The sequence below is a fragment of the Sciurus carolinensis genome, chromosome 16 (assembly GCF_902686445.1).
Source record: "Sciurus carolinensis chromosome 16, mSciCar1.2, whole genome shotgun sequence".
Classification (NCBI taxonomy): Eukaryota; Metazoa; Chordata; class Mammalia; order Rodentia; family Sciuridae; genus Sciurus; species Sciurus carolinensis.
Window position 1 is genome coordinate 65,913,438 of NC_062228.1, and position 16,672 is coordinate 65,930,109.

Here is a 16,672-nt window from a genome sequence, read left to right on the forward strand (position 1 = left end):
GTGCGCTCGCGTGTCTGGACATTTCTCCGCCCACACACGTCCACTTGTGTGTGTCCTGCTGCCAGCTGGGCCACTCGAGAGAAATAGAGCAGGCAGAGTCCGAGGAGCCCACGGGGCTAAGGAATGAACTAACGAGAGCGTGAAAGTTCCAGACAGCAGGGTGCTTGCACCGCAAGCCCAAGGCTCCGACCCCAACCCTCCTGCTTGGGGAGACGGGCCTTCCCAGAGCTGGGAAAGATCTCCCTGGGGCCAGGCGGTGCACCCCTCCCAGCCTCACCCTCCCAGCCTGCAGAATTGTTCAATAAGCCAATGACTTCCTCCAAGCGCCAGGGGACCCGTGTCCCTCCTTAGCTCCCAGCCTGCCTCTCGGGTTTCCGGTGTGTCCTTTATCCTGAAAGCAGCCCCAGACTCTCTGCATGTGGTGGTGAGGAGCCTCCCTCCAAGGAGGTGACCTTGGTCTGGGACCTGAGTCACGGGGAAGACCAAAAGAACCACAGAGCAATGTCTCCATTAGCAGTCGAGCTGATGTCTGCACAGCACGGGCAACAGAAAGAGCGGGAATCCATAGGAGGAGAGGCTCTCCACACAGTGTGTCCCAGGGAGTCTTTTGGTGTCCGTGTGTATTTTGACATTGTAGAAATGCCAAAAGGTGATTCTACTGTTAAAAGGAACTTCAGTTGATATTGTGTTCTCTTTCTACTCATCTCTAGTCAGCTTTCCACTACTGTGACCACAGGACTGACAAGAACAGTGTGGAGGAGGAAGAGCTTGTTTTGACTGATGGTTCAGAGGCTCAGTCCATGATCCACCGACTCCATAACTCTGGGCCCGAGGTGAGGCAGAACATCATGGTGGAAGGGTGTGGAGGAGGCTCAGGATATGACAGCCAGGAGGCAGAGAGAGCCCCACTCACCAGGGACAAAATACAAACCCCAAGGCACAGCCCAGTGACCCTCCTCCTCCAGCCACTCCCAGCGTGCCTCCGGTCCCCACCCAGTTAGTGCCCACCAGTGGATTAATGCACTGACTAGGTGCAGGTCTCAAAACCCAACCATTTCACTGCAAACCTTCTTGCAGTGCCTCACTCCTGAGCTTTGGGGGATACCTCCCATCCAAACCATAACAGTGCTCTGGGGTTTAGGCTCCAGTACTTGGGAAAAAAAGAAGGAGGAGGAGGAGGAGGGGGAGGTGGACCTGTGGGGGAAGGGAGGAGAGAGAGGGAGGAGACACTGGGGAGGGAGAACCGCATATGCAGACAGGAGGGGCTGCCAGGGAGGGAAAGAGGGAGGAGGCCAGCCCTGGACATCTGCCACCGTGCGGGTCAGAGCAGACAGGAAGTTGGGCAGGACGGGGCAGGAGGACATGCAGGGGCACTTGGGAAGACCACAGCAGAGGATGGGGCAGGAGGGCAGAGACATGGACAGAAGGGAAGCAGACGAGAGCACAAGGAGAGGGCAGAGGAAGCTGAGAATGGACTGAGATGTTTAGAGAGGCCCACGGGAAGAGGAGAGGAGGGGCGGGAGGGGGGCGGGAGGGAGGCGGCAGCGAGAACCAGCTCTCCTCCCCGAGGTCTCTGCTCCGCACCCCTAGGAGGGAGGCCTGCCCCAGGGGCTGGGTCAGCCTGTGTTCAGGGGCGAGGATCTCCCACAAAGCATCATTAACAGTGGCCAATTAGGGCTCCCTGTGGGCAGCTGGTCCTGAGGCACAGACAGTGGGGATCTGGAGACGGCTCCTCCAACCCCTGCCTGGCCTGCCTCTCCGAGGAACCAGGTTGAGGCTTTAACTCATCTGTGTGAGCCCAGCCGGGACAGCCTGCCGTCACCTTGGCCTCTGAGCCCTGAGCCCAGGTGCCCACTGAGCTGGGGCAGTGTCTCCCTGCCCACGAAGCGGCTGTGAGCTCTGGAGCGGGAGAGGAGGTGCTTCTGTGAGTGGGCGAGTCTGGCAGACTCCCGGGGAGACCTGCAGGTGGACCGCGAGGCGTGCTGGGATTCAGGGATCCTACGTGGAAGGGGGTCTGTGGGTGAAAGCGCGCAGGGGTGGTTTTACTGAGGCCCGTGTTCCCCTCTTCAGAGGCTCTCGTGGCCGGGAGGCACGTGCTGCTTCCTCAGCCGGCTCTGCCGCCTGGCCTCCCTGCATGCAACTTCAGTCGGCTCATAACGGCTGAGGGCACCGGGCCCCCTGGAATCTCAGGTCCAGTCGTGGCACCTGAGCTCCAAACCCACATGTCCAGCTGCCTGCTGGAGACGCTGTTTGTGGACCCCACAGGACCTGGAGAAAGGAGCAAGCCGAGACCGGGTTCCCTCCTCAAGGTGAGCGATCGTGGACAGGGTTCTTAGCTGCAGGTTCGTGAAATCCCGGAACCCTTCACGCAACTGCATGAGGCACGGGCCCAGGACCAGACCACACACACACTGAGGCTGGAACCCGAGGTCCTTCTCAGATTGCCAAGGGCCTGTGAACCAGAGTAGGTAGCCTGAGTGCACTTTCCCGGGCACGCCTCCCTGCCGGCCCGGCCCTGCCTGCCCCTCCTGCCGTCCACGCTGCCTCTCCTCCACTCTCCACACCCAGCCACTGGCCTTGGGCCACCTGGCCTGCAAGGCCCCCTCCCCAGCTCCTCTGATCACTGCTGGTGCTGGTCTACCAGGTGTCACTCACGACTCCTTCAGGAGACACAGCCACCCTGAAAACCTGGGCTCTTTAATTATAAGCTTGCTTGTTGGCTCTGTCTCCCCAACAGTGACCCCTGTTGATATCCTGGAGAGAGGCAGGATCCTGCAGCCTCAGTGAACCTGGAGAGAGGCAGGATCCTGCAGCCTCAGTGAACCTGGAGAGAGGCAGGAGCCTGCAACCTCAGTGAACCTGGAGAGAAGCAGGATCCTGCAGCCTCAGTGAACCTGGAGAGAGGCAGGAGCCTGCAGCCTCAGTGAACCTGGAGAGAAGCAGGATCCTGCAGCCTCAGTGAACCTGGAGAGAGGCAGGAGCCTGCAGCCTCAGTGAACCTGGAGAGAAGCAGGATCCTGCAGCCTCAGTGAACCTGGAGAGAGGCAGGAGCCTGCAGCCTCAGTGAACCTGGAGAGAAGCAGGATCCTGCAGCCTCAGTGAATCTGGAGAGAGGCTGGAGCCTGCAGCCTCAGTGAACCTGGAGAGAGGCTGGAGCCTGCAGCCTCAGTGAACCTGGAGAGAAGCAGGATCCTGCAGCCTCTGGTGAACCTGGAGAGAAGCAGGATCCTGCAGCCTCTGGTGAACCTGGGGAGAGGCAGGATCCTGCAACCTCTGGTGAACCTGGAGAGAGGCAGGATCCTGCAACCTCTGGTGAACCTGGAGAGAGACAGGATCCTGCAACCTCTGGTGAACCTGGAGAGAGACAGGATCCTGCAGCCTCTGGTGAACCTGGAGAGAAGCAGGATCCTGCAGCCTCTGGTGAACCTGGAGAGAGGCAGGATCCTGCAGCCTCAGTGAACCTGGAGAGAGGCAGGATCCTGCAGCCTCTGGTGAACCTGGAGAGAGGCAGGATCCTGCAGCCTCAGTGAACCTGGAGAGAGGCAGGATCCTGCAGCCTCAGTGAACCTGGAGAGAGGCAGGACCTGCAGCCTCTGGTGAACCTGGAACCCAGCTCAGTTCCTATGCATGTCCACGGGTGCCCAATACACTTGGATCAATGGGTGAACAGCTGAGCACATGGTCTGAGAAGCTGAGAGTGAGTGGGTGCTGCCGGGAGGTTGGCAGGGGTTCCAGGTTATGAAGGACCACCCGAGGGTGTCTGGGATTTTCCAGAGAGGTACGATAGGACACAATCCATACACTGCCTGTGAGCACTGGTGTCGCTGTGCCTGGAGGTGGGGTGAGGCAGGAGGACAAGGAGGGCAGGACCTCAGGCTCCTGACCACTCAGCAGCACCCTTTTTCATCGAAGGGAGCTCATGAGAGTCCACCCTGGACCTCAGGGAAGACGTCTGCCTGCTGGACATTTTAGCATACTTCTTCCTGGGGCCTCTGTATCACCAGTGAAAGTGCGTTTGACTGTTTCAGCACTTGCCCTAAAGCACGGTTTCAAAACATACTGAACGGGTTTCCCTCGGGGCCTTTGAGGATTGGTTCAAGGATCGGTCGCCCCTGAACTCGTATGTGAAGTCTGATACACAGGATATTTTCTGGGGGCAGGTTTTTGTCTTTGGGTGGACTACAGAGAACAAATGGCCTATACTGGCTACAGCGTGGTGTGGAGGGACACTAGCAGTAGGTAGGTCATGTGACAGAAATCACAGCATCGGTGACAACTGCAATGGATGTGGGCCCTTCCACTGGACAGGCACTTCTCTGGGCCCCTTCTCCCAAGGAGTGGCACTCATTCTCCAAAGGAGTCTGAGGGTCAGGGCAGAGACTGCCCTCCCCGGGGGTGGGAGACAGCCAGAGAGGCAGCAGCTGTACATAGCAGGTCGCTTGCAGAGACCCACAGCTACTGACAAATGTTCTTATAACAAATGTCTCTTGGGCACCTCCTCACTGCCAGGCTCAGGCCAGCCTGGGACGCAGGTGTGAAGGATTTGGAAGGTGGTGCCCCCTGTGGTCCTCCTGGAGAGGTCCTGCAGAAGAGGACCGGGCAGCTTTGCCCATGTACCGTCTGCACTGGCCCTGCTCCTTCCAACCCCGCTGCTGGACAGGATTTGCGGACCGAGGTCTGGAGACCAGCTGTCACTCACAATGGACCGCCGTTGACCCAGCCGCTGGTTCTGAGGAGGCAGAGGAGGAAGGAGAATGAGGGTGAGAGGGGAGAGGGGAGAGAGGTAGGGAGGCTGAGGAGGGAGGAGGAGGGAGGGAACCCAGAGGCAGGGGCAGAGTGGGGCCTGGGGGAGGCACTGGAGCCAGCCTGTCTGCAGGGACTGAGCAGCAGGAGGGCTAGGGGGCAGTGAGAGCCGCAGGGGAGAGGACAGCAGAGGACAAGGGGCAAGGGCCAGGGGTCAGGTAGAGACAGGAGAAGACAGAGACACACAGAGAGACCATCAGGAGGGGAGGGTGGAAGGCGCAGGAAGGCCGTGCAGGGTTGGGAGGGACCAGAGGAAAGGACTGGTGAGGAGGAGAGGGCAGCTCCAGACGACAAGGACTTCGTGAGGACATCCCAGCAGAGGTACGAGGGCCCCTCATGATGCAAGCCTGGAGGCTCACAGGCTCCAAGCACAGCCCTGGGCCCCAGGTCAGAATGCTTGGCACACAAAGCAGGAGAGGGAGCAGGTGAAGGGACTTCAGAAAGGGGCGGGGGCGGGGTGGGGAAGAGAAAGGGCAGGAGAACCACAGCCTCAGGCTGACCCGCTGACCACCCAGCCCATGACTGAAGTTAGGGCGCTCATCGGCAGGGAGGGGGCCCTTGTGACCCCACTGGGCCCCCACACACCTCTGCCACCTGACACTGCCCTCAGGGAAGTCCAGACATTGAGCCAAAGGTCAATGGCAAGCGGTAAGGCATTAAAGCCCCAGGGTCTTAGGAGGACTTAGATGGAGCTGAGGTAGGGGAAGCATAGGGGGAGGCTGGAGCAAGGAGGGAGAATAGGGAGTGTCATCTGGGGAGAGAGGTTCAGGCAGCCACGCAGGGGAGGTAGCCAAGGCAGGAGGGAGAAGTACTAGGAGGAGGGGGGAGATGGAGAGGAAGAGGGAGGATGGAGAGGGCGGGGAGGATGGAGAGGGAGGGGAGGATGGAGAGGGAGGGGGAGGATGGAGAGGAAGAGGGAGGATGGAGAGGGAGGGGAGGATGGAGAGGGAGGGGAGGATGGAGAGGAAGAGGGAGGATGGAGAGGGTGGGGAGGATGAGAGGGAGGGGAGGATGGAGAGGGAGGGGGAGGATGGAGAGGAAGAGGGAGGATGGAGAGGAAGAGGGAGGATGGAGAGGGTGGGGAGGATGAGAGGGAGAGGGAGGGAGGGTGGAGAGGGAGAGGGAGGAGTAAGGAGGGGGACGGAGGGGGACGGGGCCATGCGACTGCAGTAAGAGGAAAGGACCAGCGCCAGCACCTAGCCCTACAGTGATGGTGGCGTCCTCTGCCGGCAGAATGGACCCGGCCGCTGGCAATGAATCTGGGACCCCGGATTTCGTGCTGCTGGGGCTGTGGGCCCCACCGGCCCTGCGGCCCCTGCTGTGGACCGCGCTGCTGGCCGCCTATCTGGCTACCGTGCTGGGCAACGGCGCGCTGGTGGGGCTGATCGCGCTGGACCGGCGGCTGCAGCGGCCCATGTACCTCCTGCTGTCGCACCTGGCGCTGCTGGACGCGGCCTACGTGAGCACCACGCTGCCCCAGGCGCTGGCTCACATGGCCGCGCGCCGCGCTCGCCTCTCGCGGGCGCGCTGCGGGGCGCAGCTCTATTTGGGCCTCTCCCTGGGCAGCTGCGAGGCGCTGCTCTTGGCTGCCATGGCCCTTGACCGCAGCCTGGCGGTGTGTCGGCCCCTGCGCTACACCGCGCTGGTGACCCCTCTGCGGTGCGCCGCGCTAGCCGGCGCCGCCTGGACTCTGGGCTTCGCGCTGTCGGTGCCCAACGCGGCGGCCGCGCTGCGCCTGCGCTTCTGTACGGGGAGGCCGGCGGTGGACCACTTCTTCTGCGAGCTGCCCGCGGTGCTGAGGACGGCTTGCGCAGACACCACCGCCAACCACAGGCTGATCTATGGCCTCGGCGTGCCCACACTCCTGGTGCCCCTGGCCTTCATCCTCGCCTCCTACGCCTCGATTCTGGTGGCGGTGGGCAAGCTGCCTTCCGCCAGGAGCCGCCTGAAGGCCCTGTCCACCTGCAGCTCACACCTGGCCGTGGTCGGGCTCTTCTATGGCACGGTGAGCGCCATGTATCTGCGCCCGCGCGCCTCCAGCGCCCTCCCCGCCAGGCAGCACAAGCTGGTGGCCGTCTTCTACCTTGTGGTCACGCCTGTCCTGAATCCGCTCATCTACAGCCTCCGAAACCGCGAGGTCCACGCGGCAGCGCGCCATGCCCTGGCCCGACTGCGGGGCCGCCGCGCTGCGCTGGGCTGACTCAGCCGCGCTGGAAACAGGGTGACCTCCCAGCCTTGCCCCACTCCTTGGAACCATTTGTGCACCCTTGTGAACTATAGAGGGGTCTGCCAGCAGTTTTCACAGAGGGACGGGCATGCATGACTTGTGAACATCGCAATGTGAATTTTATCTGATGTTTGCATGTCACAAAATATGATTCTTCTGTTGATTCTTTCCCCAACCATTCGAAAATACAAAAGCCAGTTTTACATAGCAGACCTGGACTTGGTGACCCCTAAAGGGGGCAAAGATGGATGTGGAAAGATTATTGTCAGGATTAAATAAATAAGTGTCTCTGCTGTGACGTGCATCATTTTTTAACCTCAATCCAGTGTAAGATGGTCACTTTCTTGGCCACCTGGATGTCACAGGCAGCACCCCTTTCCTGCCAGGGCCTCCTGTAAGGGCCATAGGCACTGCAGCTCTGGCTTCGGCTGACCTTGAGGCTGCATTGCCGCCCCCATTTCACACAGGACAAAAGGAAGGCACTGGGAGTTAGGTGACAGTGTAGCTGGAGGTGAGGAGAAAGAGTCAGATCCAGGCAGAGGGACTCTGGGTTGTGGCCTCGACCTCCTGCCAGTCTCACCCCCTCTAACCTCATCTCTTCCCCCTCCCACTGTCCTTCCCCTATGCGTCCCCCTGTCCCCTTTCTACAGATCTCTAATGTGTAGATGTGGGCATTAATGTGGACCTGGGCATTGATTTCAGTGTGGTCCTGTGTACAGACACGGATCCAGAAGGATCATATTTGTGGCTGTAAGGGAAACATCCGATAAGCCCTGAGCAGCTGGGTCTGCTGTGCCTTGTCGTCAAGCAGCCTGTGACTCAGTCCCGTGACCACAGCTGGCACAACTGTAAACAGGCGTCAGCTGCAAGGTGGGAGCCCAGTGCCTGGGATCTCGCCACTCACTCATCACCCTGCACGCACAAGCACTCTCAAGAGGACACAGGCCTGCAGGCTGGGAGGGAGGCGCCACCCTGGGTCCAGGTGTGCAGGGACACCAGTGGTGGTGTGAGTGTGCTAGTCACTCACGAGCGACTCCCCCCCCACATGTAGCTCTCAGGTAGGAATATTTTAATGCTCAATTTAGAAAAGAAAAAAAGAAAAGCTATGACCAATCTGGGGAAGTCTGACGGCCGAATCTTCTCGCCCACCCGCCATAGCTGGTGGTTATGATTTTTGTTTTCTGCAACACAATCCTTTAAGGGGTGATTTCTGCCACTTGTCATTGAAGCACAGCGTTTCTGCAGGGAAGAGCACAAACTTCGGGCATGGAGCTCCTGTGAGGCAGCCTGTGGACACCACCCCACGGCTTCCGGGTGCCCTCCGAGTCCCCTGCCACCCCCTTCCAAAGCCAGGTACCCCCCTTAGCTAGCCCCAAGGAGTAGAGGTGACCAGCTTCGAGCTTTGTGACAAAAGCAGCCACGCTACAATTAATAACTGCTGCTCCCCAGAGTCAGCATCAGGAGGAGAGCGCACTGCAGGGTGGGCGGACACTGGCAGGTGGACAGCAAGGCCCTGGTCCTCAGGATGTGTGAAACTGCTCCACAAAAAGAAGGTGCGGGGAGGTCAGTGAGAGTCCAGCGGGAACTCACGAAGCACCGAGCGGTCAGTGCTGTGCTCAGGTGAGGGAGCCCGGCACAGCCGTGAGCCAGACACGAGGCTGTGGTCCTCTCTCCAGAGAGGGGCAGCCAAGGAGCAGGGCCCTGTCCACCATGAGGAGGACTCTGGCAACTCGACAGGGCTGGTCAGGAGGGCGCGCCCTGCTCCGAGGCTGGCACAGGTGGGCTTGCCGTGGTGCCTGGAGGGCGGGCGAGGCTGAAGCACAGCATGGCTCCTTGCAGGTCACCACAGGGGCCGCGTGAGTCAGTCATCCCCTCCTAGGTACAGCAAGAGAAAGGAAGCACGGACCTGCACAGAAACACGTGTGCGTTCACGTCAGCGCTGCCATCCCAGCCGGAGCGGAAACGGCTCCAGAGCCAAAGCTCCAAAGTCAACTCGAAGTCCTGAGAGGCGCATCTCCACTAGGCTGTTAGTGAGCAGCCCCCAGGAATCCTGTCACCCTGCACCAGCCACTGTCCTGGGCACTTCTGAAGGTCGACCGAACCCACTCCGTGACCCTGTGAAGTCTGTCCTATGTGAACCCTGATCATAGGAGGACAGAGGCACAGACGACGAAGTCACTTTGCAGGATCACCCAGCAGGAAAGTGGTGGAGCCGGGTCCAGAAGCACACGGACCTGCTCCAAAGGTGGCCTCTTACCCACCGTGCTTCACCAACACTGGAGACCCTGACCTGGAACCAGGGCTGCTTGTGTTTCACCCAGTAGGCGTCCTGCAGTGGCCTTCCCACACCCTCCCTCGGTTCCCTTCATTCAGTCACCAGCAGAACCAGAGCTGAGCATCATGTGGGCTTTCCGTCCACCTACCCAGGTTGTGGACTGCTCCACATGTGCCTGAACCCCACTTCAGAGTTCCAGGCATAGCCAGGCGTCGCTGGGGTGTGGGGGAGTGTGGTAAAACGGGAAGACATGAGGATGGGGGTGGTCAGCGTGAATTGCAGGGGCCTTGGCCGACCGCCAGGGGAAGGAGTGTGGATTTCTCCCGGTCAGACCGGAGTGGATCCAGCAGACCAGGAGGGACCCGGGAGGGGAAAGCCTGGGAAACAGGAAGTGTGGTGAGGGCCAAGTCCCAGGGCCACCAAGGCCCACACTCCCGCCTCCCTCTGCCTCCACACAGGTGCAGAGGCGCCGAGTTGGTAATGAGCAACATCCTCTGAGGGGCAAATCCTCAGGGTGCACACCTCGTGTCCAGAGCCTGAGACTGAAATCTCGGGTGGCTGGGATCCCGGGAGCTCCGGATCACGGGGTGGCTGGGGCTCTTCCTCAGCACCAGGCAGACAGAGCTGCAGAGGGTAAGCAGGCTCCCAGGAAGGGCAGGGGGACAGGCTGCGGGCGGAAGGAGCCTGGGGCTCCATCTGACTGACCAGGACGGCCACGGCCCTCTGGACATGGATGGCAACTTGTGCCGGGGCCTCATGCTGCTGTCCTTCTTTGCCCAGGTCCATAGAGAGCAGGGGAATTTTTAATTTTGCAGTTACAGGCAAATACCTTTTCTTAACACAAAAGGGACGAGTCTGAAGTTCTCCCTGGCTGTTACCACCAATGAGTCCTCCCCTTTGAGGGAACCTCCCTCCTTGGTTTGGGAAATGCTCTTTCCTACACTTTCTGTGCATTTCTATAAATATATTTGGGGCTGAAGGAAAAAACAAAGACGGTTCTGGGGGGCGTTTAATGTGAGTGAGGTCAGAACTTCCTTCTGTCCACCGCTTGCTTTTCTGGGACATAACACTTCTGATTATCTTCCACGTAACTGTTTCCAGAATGCATTCCTTTGAAACTGCAGTGCAGAGTTCTCCATGGTCCACCAGACCTACTGCCAGCTTGACTAACCCCTTCTGCACTTAGAGAAGAGTGAGGCCCACGAGAACTCCTCGCCACGGCGCTGATTTTAGGGAGAGCGCAGCAGACTTGATTTCTGTTACAGATGCGGGGCTGTTGTGTTTAGAAACAGCGGGGACCCCATGGCCACCACCTGGGGCAAGAAGACAGGCTCAGGGGTGCACGTGACCTGGCTCCTGCACTGCAGGGCTGGCCAAAGCTGAGCCTTGTGTCGGCTCCCTTGGCTGAGAGCCCTCTGCCCAGCACCACCTGTCATCCCTCCCGTTGACCGTCCGTGGCTCGCTGTCTGTCTGGTGTTTCTCTTTTCAAGCTTTAGGTCTCCCTGGGCTTTCATATCCACCTGTTGATGGAGGCCAAAATCACTCTGGGTTTCTCAGCCTTTGTTCCACCAGCATTTGGGTAGAGCCAACGAGTGGCTGGTGGATCTTGTGCTTTGTAGGATGCTACCCACATCCCATCCTTTATCCACCAGAGGCCAGCGGTACCCCAGTCGTAATAGCCAACAAATGTCACTGTACATGCCGAATGTCCCCAAGGGGCTAACTCATCCCCAGCTGAGAACAATCAATGTACAGGGTCGAATCCAACGCTTACAAAATGAGAGAGGACAGATTAGAACTCAGAGGAGCAGGAGGATGCCCGGCACTGGGCACCCTAGGGTACTGGTTTCCCCACAGCCCTCGTTTCAGGGTTTGGCGTAAGTGGAAGGGGACTTGCTGGCTGGTGGTGTGAAGTGTGCTGATTTCTCTGCACAGCCTCTAGTCCTGGGGCATCACAGTGGACCTGGGTCCCTGGAAGGCAGGGACTAGCTTCCATGTTTCAGAGCTTCCTAGGTGGTGGCTGAAGCGCTGGCTCCTGGTGTTACAGGAGAACCAGGGCTGGGCAGTTAAAGCCGCAGAACCAGACCTCACGCAGGAGCAAGGGCAGCAGGGAAGGAGACCCCAGTGCAGAACCAGGCTCAGTTCTGAATACAGATGGACAGGTGGTGACTTCCAGCCAAGGCACAGGTGGGCCAGTGGACAGAGCCACTGAGAGACCTCAGGTGACAGGGGCATTTGGCTAAGCTGACTCTGGATTCTTGCTGAGGCTACATCAGGGTGACCAGACACCTAGGATGGAAAAGGAATTTGTCAGATGCTGGGGCAGGGGACTCTCTTCCAGCTGACTTAACAGGACGCTTGCTGAGACAGGGCAATGCAGGACCAACAAGGACAGGCGGAAGCCCAAGGTCAAAGCATGGGGCCCAGGGCAGCCTGACTGTTAGCTCCAGGTGTCTTGTCCCAGCTGGGCGAGGGAGGCACTCCCCAGCCCTGGTGTGCACCTCTCCGCCTTCCGTGAACATCTCACTGCTCTGTGTGGGAGTCTTTTGTCTGCTGCCACCCTGGAAGAGGGACTCCACCCTTTAACAGACTGAATTCCACTGAGCACCTCTTAGGTGCTAGCACTCTTCTGCCAGAGCCAGACAGGGCAGCCCTCTGGCCATTGTGTGCTCCGAGTGGGGCAGGCAGCCTGGCAACTAGGAGATGAACAAAGCAACTTCAGGCTTCTGTTAAAATATCCAGGTGGTGCCACGGGAGGGCTGTGTGTGCTGGGGAGATGTTTCAAGAGGGTCACTGTGAAAGGACAGAGGAGGAGGGCCATCTCAGTGGACACTGGCAGGAAGAGAAGGAAACAGTGACAGTAATACAAGCACCGAGGAGAAGCATCTCAGGGGCATGGGGGAGCAGGTACGAAGGCCAGGGCAAGAAGGAAATGGCAGGGTCACAGAAGAGAGGTTCTTCACGACTGTGCTTGGCAAGCCAAAGTGGAAGGAGATGGGGACAGAGGCAGCCAAGAGCAAGCCCAGGCAGGAACCTGTAAAAGGGGGACAGTGATGCAAACACCCAGGGAAAGAGCAAAGGCCCTGAGGTGGGGGATGGAGCTCCGTGGAGCAGAGTCCACAGAAGCAGGCAGGCGCCAGGCCAGCGGGTGAGGTCACTCGACTTCATTCCCGGCTCCTGAGCGCTACAGGGTCTGGTCTGCCCTTGGCCGAGATCCCCAGGGCTCTGCGCCCCTTGCGCCCAGGCGGCGGTGCGCAGCAGACACAGCCGCACCAGCGCCTCCTCCTTCCTCTCCCCTCCCAGGCTTCCTCCGCCGGCCACGCGGCAGCACAGCAGGCCCATGGCCGTGGCCCGGGCGCCCCCGGGCGGCCCCGCAGTCCCGGCCTGGGCCAACCAGAGCGGCGCGCGCGACTTCGTGCTGCTGGGCTTCGCGCACGTGCCCGCGCTGCGCCCGCTGCTCGCCGCGCTCTTCCTGGCGCTCTTCCTGCTGGCGCTGCTGGGCAACGCGCTCATCGCGCTGCTGCCCGGCCTGGACCCCGCGCTGCGCGCGCCCATGTACTTCTTCCTGCGCCAGCTGGCCCTGGTGGAGCTCTGCTTCTCGCTGGACGTGGCGCCGCGCCTGCTGCTGACCCTCCTGCGGCCCGGACTTGGCGTGTCCCCCGCCGCCTGCGCCCTGCAGCTGCTGCTCGTGCTGTCGTGCGTCACGTCCGAGTGCTTCCTGCTGACCGCCATGGCCTGGGACCGCTTCGTGGCCATCTGCAGGCCGCTGCGCTATGGAGCCATCGTGAGCGCCCGGCGGTGCCGCCTGCTGGCCACCGCCTGCTGGCTGGCGGGAGTCCCCGTGGCGCTGGTCTTCACCATCTGGCTGTTCAGCTTCCCCTTCTGCGGGCCCCGTGGCATCCGCCACTTCTTCTGTGACATCGCCCCTCTGCTGAGCCTGGTGTGTGCGGACACCAGGGTCTTCGAGGCCCACGTGTTGGTGGCCACGGTGTTGATCATGTTCATTCCCTTCTGCCTGATAACTACATCCTACGCCAGGATTCTGGCCGCCGTCCTGCGGATGCCCTCCGCCGCGGGGCGCCTCAAGGCGCTGTCCACCTGCGCCTCCCACCTCATCGTGGTGATTCTGTTTTACGGCACCACGGGGGTCATCCACTTGCGCCCCAAGGCCAGCTACTCACCTGAGAGCAAGCAGGTGGTGTCCCTGTCCTACACCCTGGTGACCCCCATGCTCAACCCCCTCATCTACAGCCTCCGGAATAAGGAGGTGAAAGCTGCCCTGGGGCGCCTGTGTGGTCAGAGAAGAGGTACCCACATTCCATGACCCCGTCCCTGATTCCACTCACCCAACTGATTGCTAGTGACCCCACCCTAGTAGTCTGTAGGGACCCCATTGTGCACCAGAGGGAACTCTGCCTCCTCCTGGGGCTCCCCAGTGACCCTGAACCCAGCCATCCTTCCCCTGGGCTCCAAGTGTCAATCACCTAGGATCTGTTCCTGCTGATGGACCATGAGCTGGACCCAAGGTCAAAAGCTTGGAGACAGTATGTTTGCTGTGGAAGCCCTGTTGCCAGCGTTAGTGAATCTCTCTCTCTCTCTTTCTCTCTCTCTCTCTCTCACACACACACACACACACACACACACACAGGACATGCAGTTGAACTGTGACTTCAGATCTAGGAGAGGTTGGTTTGAGTGTCAGTGCATCTCGTTGCTTGTTTGAGAGTCTTGCATGCCCACATGGAGGGTTGCTCGTTTCTGTGACCATCCCCATGAAACAGTCTTGTGCCTTAAAACAGCATGCACTCATTATCTCACCATTCTGGAGGCCGAGAGTCTGACATGGTCTCACTGGGCTAGGATCTAGGTATTGGCAGAGCTGGGCCCCCTCTGGAGACCCTGGGGAAGAACCATGGGGTTCCTCTGGAGGTGGCCACGTTCCCTGGCTCAGGCCTCTGACTGCCATCCTCAGAGTCTGCAGTGTGGAGTTGAGTCCTCACCATGTTCTCTGACCTCTGCCTCCCTCCCCGCTGCCGAGGACCTTGTATGACATCACTCGCACCAGGATGACCCAGGGCATCTCTCGGCATCACCAGACCCTTAACTTGGGCACGCCTGCAAAGTCCCTTCTGCCATGATCACAGGCCATGGGTGTTAGGACTTGGACATCTTGAAGGGAGGGTTATTTTCCCTACTGTACTTGCCCCCTTGAGAGCCAGCCTTGAAACTAAAAGCACCCTGAGGAATCTGAGCTGAGCAGTTTCCACGCTGTGCTGGCGAGCTGGATTCAGCGGTAGATGCCTCAGGTAGATCTACCTCTGGGCAGCTGTTCCCATTGCAGCTTCCCATCTCGCACATCCTACAGTTGTTCTTGAGAACCACGTGAAGGAAAGCGGGGAAGTGCCCTGGTCCAAGGCCCCCTGGAGAACCATCCTGCAAGACCAGCTGGTGTGAATCTCATCCTTTTTGTGGGGACCAACAAAACCTGACCTCTTTTCCAACGTACATGAACTTGGGATTAGGGACAAAACTTCTGTTGCCTTCTTGCCCCTGAGAACAGGACCATCTCACAATAAATGAACCACGAAAAGAGAAATCTGGCCGTGATCCACGCTGAGTTCCTATCCTAGTGATAGGAACCAATACATTTCTGTTTTGCTTAAGCTACTGTTGGTTGGGATTTTTTCATCAAGAAGAGGTATGCCCAGTTCCTGTGTGTGCTTCCTTCCCCCGAGTGTCCGCAACCCTTCCCTGTACTAATCACGGGGTGTGCTATTTGTTCCTTGTGTTGACCACCGCCTCCCCTCCTGGGGCACTACTTAACTGGTCACCTGTTTTACGGTCTTGCCGATCGGAGCGGTCATCAGCGTCCTGGCACGCTGAGCTGTGTGCACACTTGTGGTTCCATATACAGGATGGACTCCCAGGAAAGGCATTACGCAATCACAGCACAGAAGCTAATAACGGGACTCGGGCCGGGGTACAGCCCCAGGGCTCGTTTGCTTCATCCTCCTGTTGCATCACTGAACCTGTTTGCACCGCCTCCTCCAGTAAGAGCCAGGTCCACATCCGCCCGTCCCCCTCTCCTGCCACTCTGGCCATCTTGATCTTCCCGTGACTCCCGCTTTCTCCACTGCAGGGCTTCCATGGCCGTTCTTTCCCCTCCCACCCCCTTTGCTGGGTAGTGTGGGCTGAACTGTGTTCCATCCTCCAATTCATATGTCGAAGTCCCAACCTCAAGACTTCTGAACGTGGCCCTGCTTGGAGATAGGCCCTTTGAAGACCTGGCTAAGTCAAATGGGGTCTTTGGGATGAGTCCTGATCCCGTATGAGTGGTGTCCTTGTAAGACGAGACTCGGTTGCTGATGCAGTTCCCTTTGGACCTGTGAGCTCTGTGTCTATGGATCCCACTTTGGGTTGGACACTTGAAGGAAGTGTCAGCACTGAACACCTCGTGCCTGTTTTCTCGTTATTATTGCCCCGAATACAGAGCGAGAGCTCTCTGCACAGTGTCACCTTGTGTGGGTAGGCCGCCACCTGTGCAGGAGTGCGCAGGCTCACAGGCAGGCGCAGGCCACATCACCTAATGGCTCCAGCGCCCGCAGATCAGTGCCCTCTGGGGCCCTGCCGGCCCTTCTGTGCAGGATGAAGGTGGCCGCAGTGAAAGTCCATGGGAGGACACAGAGAAGATGGCCACCTGAAGCCAAGGGAGAAGCTCTGGAACAGCCGCCACCTCCAGTCTCCATCTTGAACTTCAGGCCCTGGAACCACAACATGTCTGTCACCTCTGCCACCTGGCAACACACCTGGTACCTCCCATTGCCCCTCGATGTCTCCATTCAAATACCCCTGGGCACCGTGCCCGAGACGGCAGGCAGCCCTGCGGTGACAGGTGCCCTGCCCTACCCTGCTGCCCTTGGCCAGCTGCCCCTCACACATTGTTCCTTGTTGTGGGAGACACGGCTCCCACACTGGTCAGCTGTGGGGACCCTGCTGGAGCCGTTCATCGCACCTGATCTGCATGGGCGATTTCTGACTCTTACCTTGGCGCAGAACCCTCCCTCCCTCCCTCCCTCCTCCCTCCCCCTCCTTCCTCCCTCCTTCCTCCCCCCTCCCCCCTCCCCTCTCCTCTACTCCTCCGTCTCCCACTCTCCCTCCCTTCCCTCCATTCTCCCTCCCTCCCCCCTCCTTCCTCCTCCCTCTCTCCCTCCCTCCCCCCTCCTTCCTCCCTCCTTCCCTCCTCCTTCCTTCCTTCCTCCCTCCTCCCCCTTATGCATAGCATGCAGTGGGTGCTATGTAACTGTTAAAATGGCGAGGAGACCGATATGTATGGGTTTGAAAAGACAAACTGTGATAAAGTTAAGTAA

The 16,672-nt window shown here is 59.3% G+C and overlaps 2 protein-coding genes across 2 annotated transcripts; both read left to right on the top strand.

Annotated features, from left to right (window-relative positions):
* Window positions 1-6,037: 6,037 nt before the first annotated feature.
* Window positions 6,038-7,003, top strand: LOC124966233 (olfactory receptor 2G3-like). Its single transcript, XM_047527269.1, has one exon. The coding sequence runs from the start codon at window positions 6,038-6,040 to the stop codon at window positions 7,001-7,003; it is 966 nt and encodes a 321-aa protein (XP_047383225.1).
* A 5,197-nt stretch (window positions 7,004-12,200) lies between these two features.
* Window positions 12,201-13,629, top strand: LOC124966234 (olfactory receptor 10A7-like). The gene is made up of 2 exons (XM_047527270.1): window positions 12,201-12,212; window positions 12,550-13,629. Exons 1-2 carry the CDS (start codon window positions 12,201-12,203, stop codon window positions 13,627-13,629), a joined length of 1,092 nt encoding a protein of 363 aa, XP_047383226.1.
* Window positions 13,630-16,672: the final 3,043 nt, after the last annotated feature.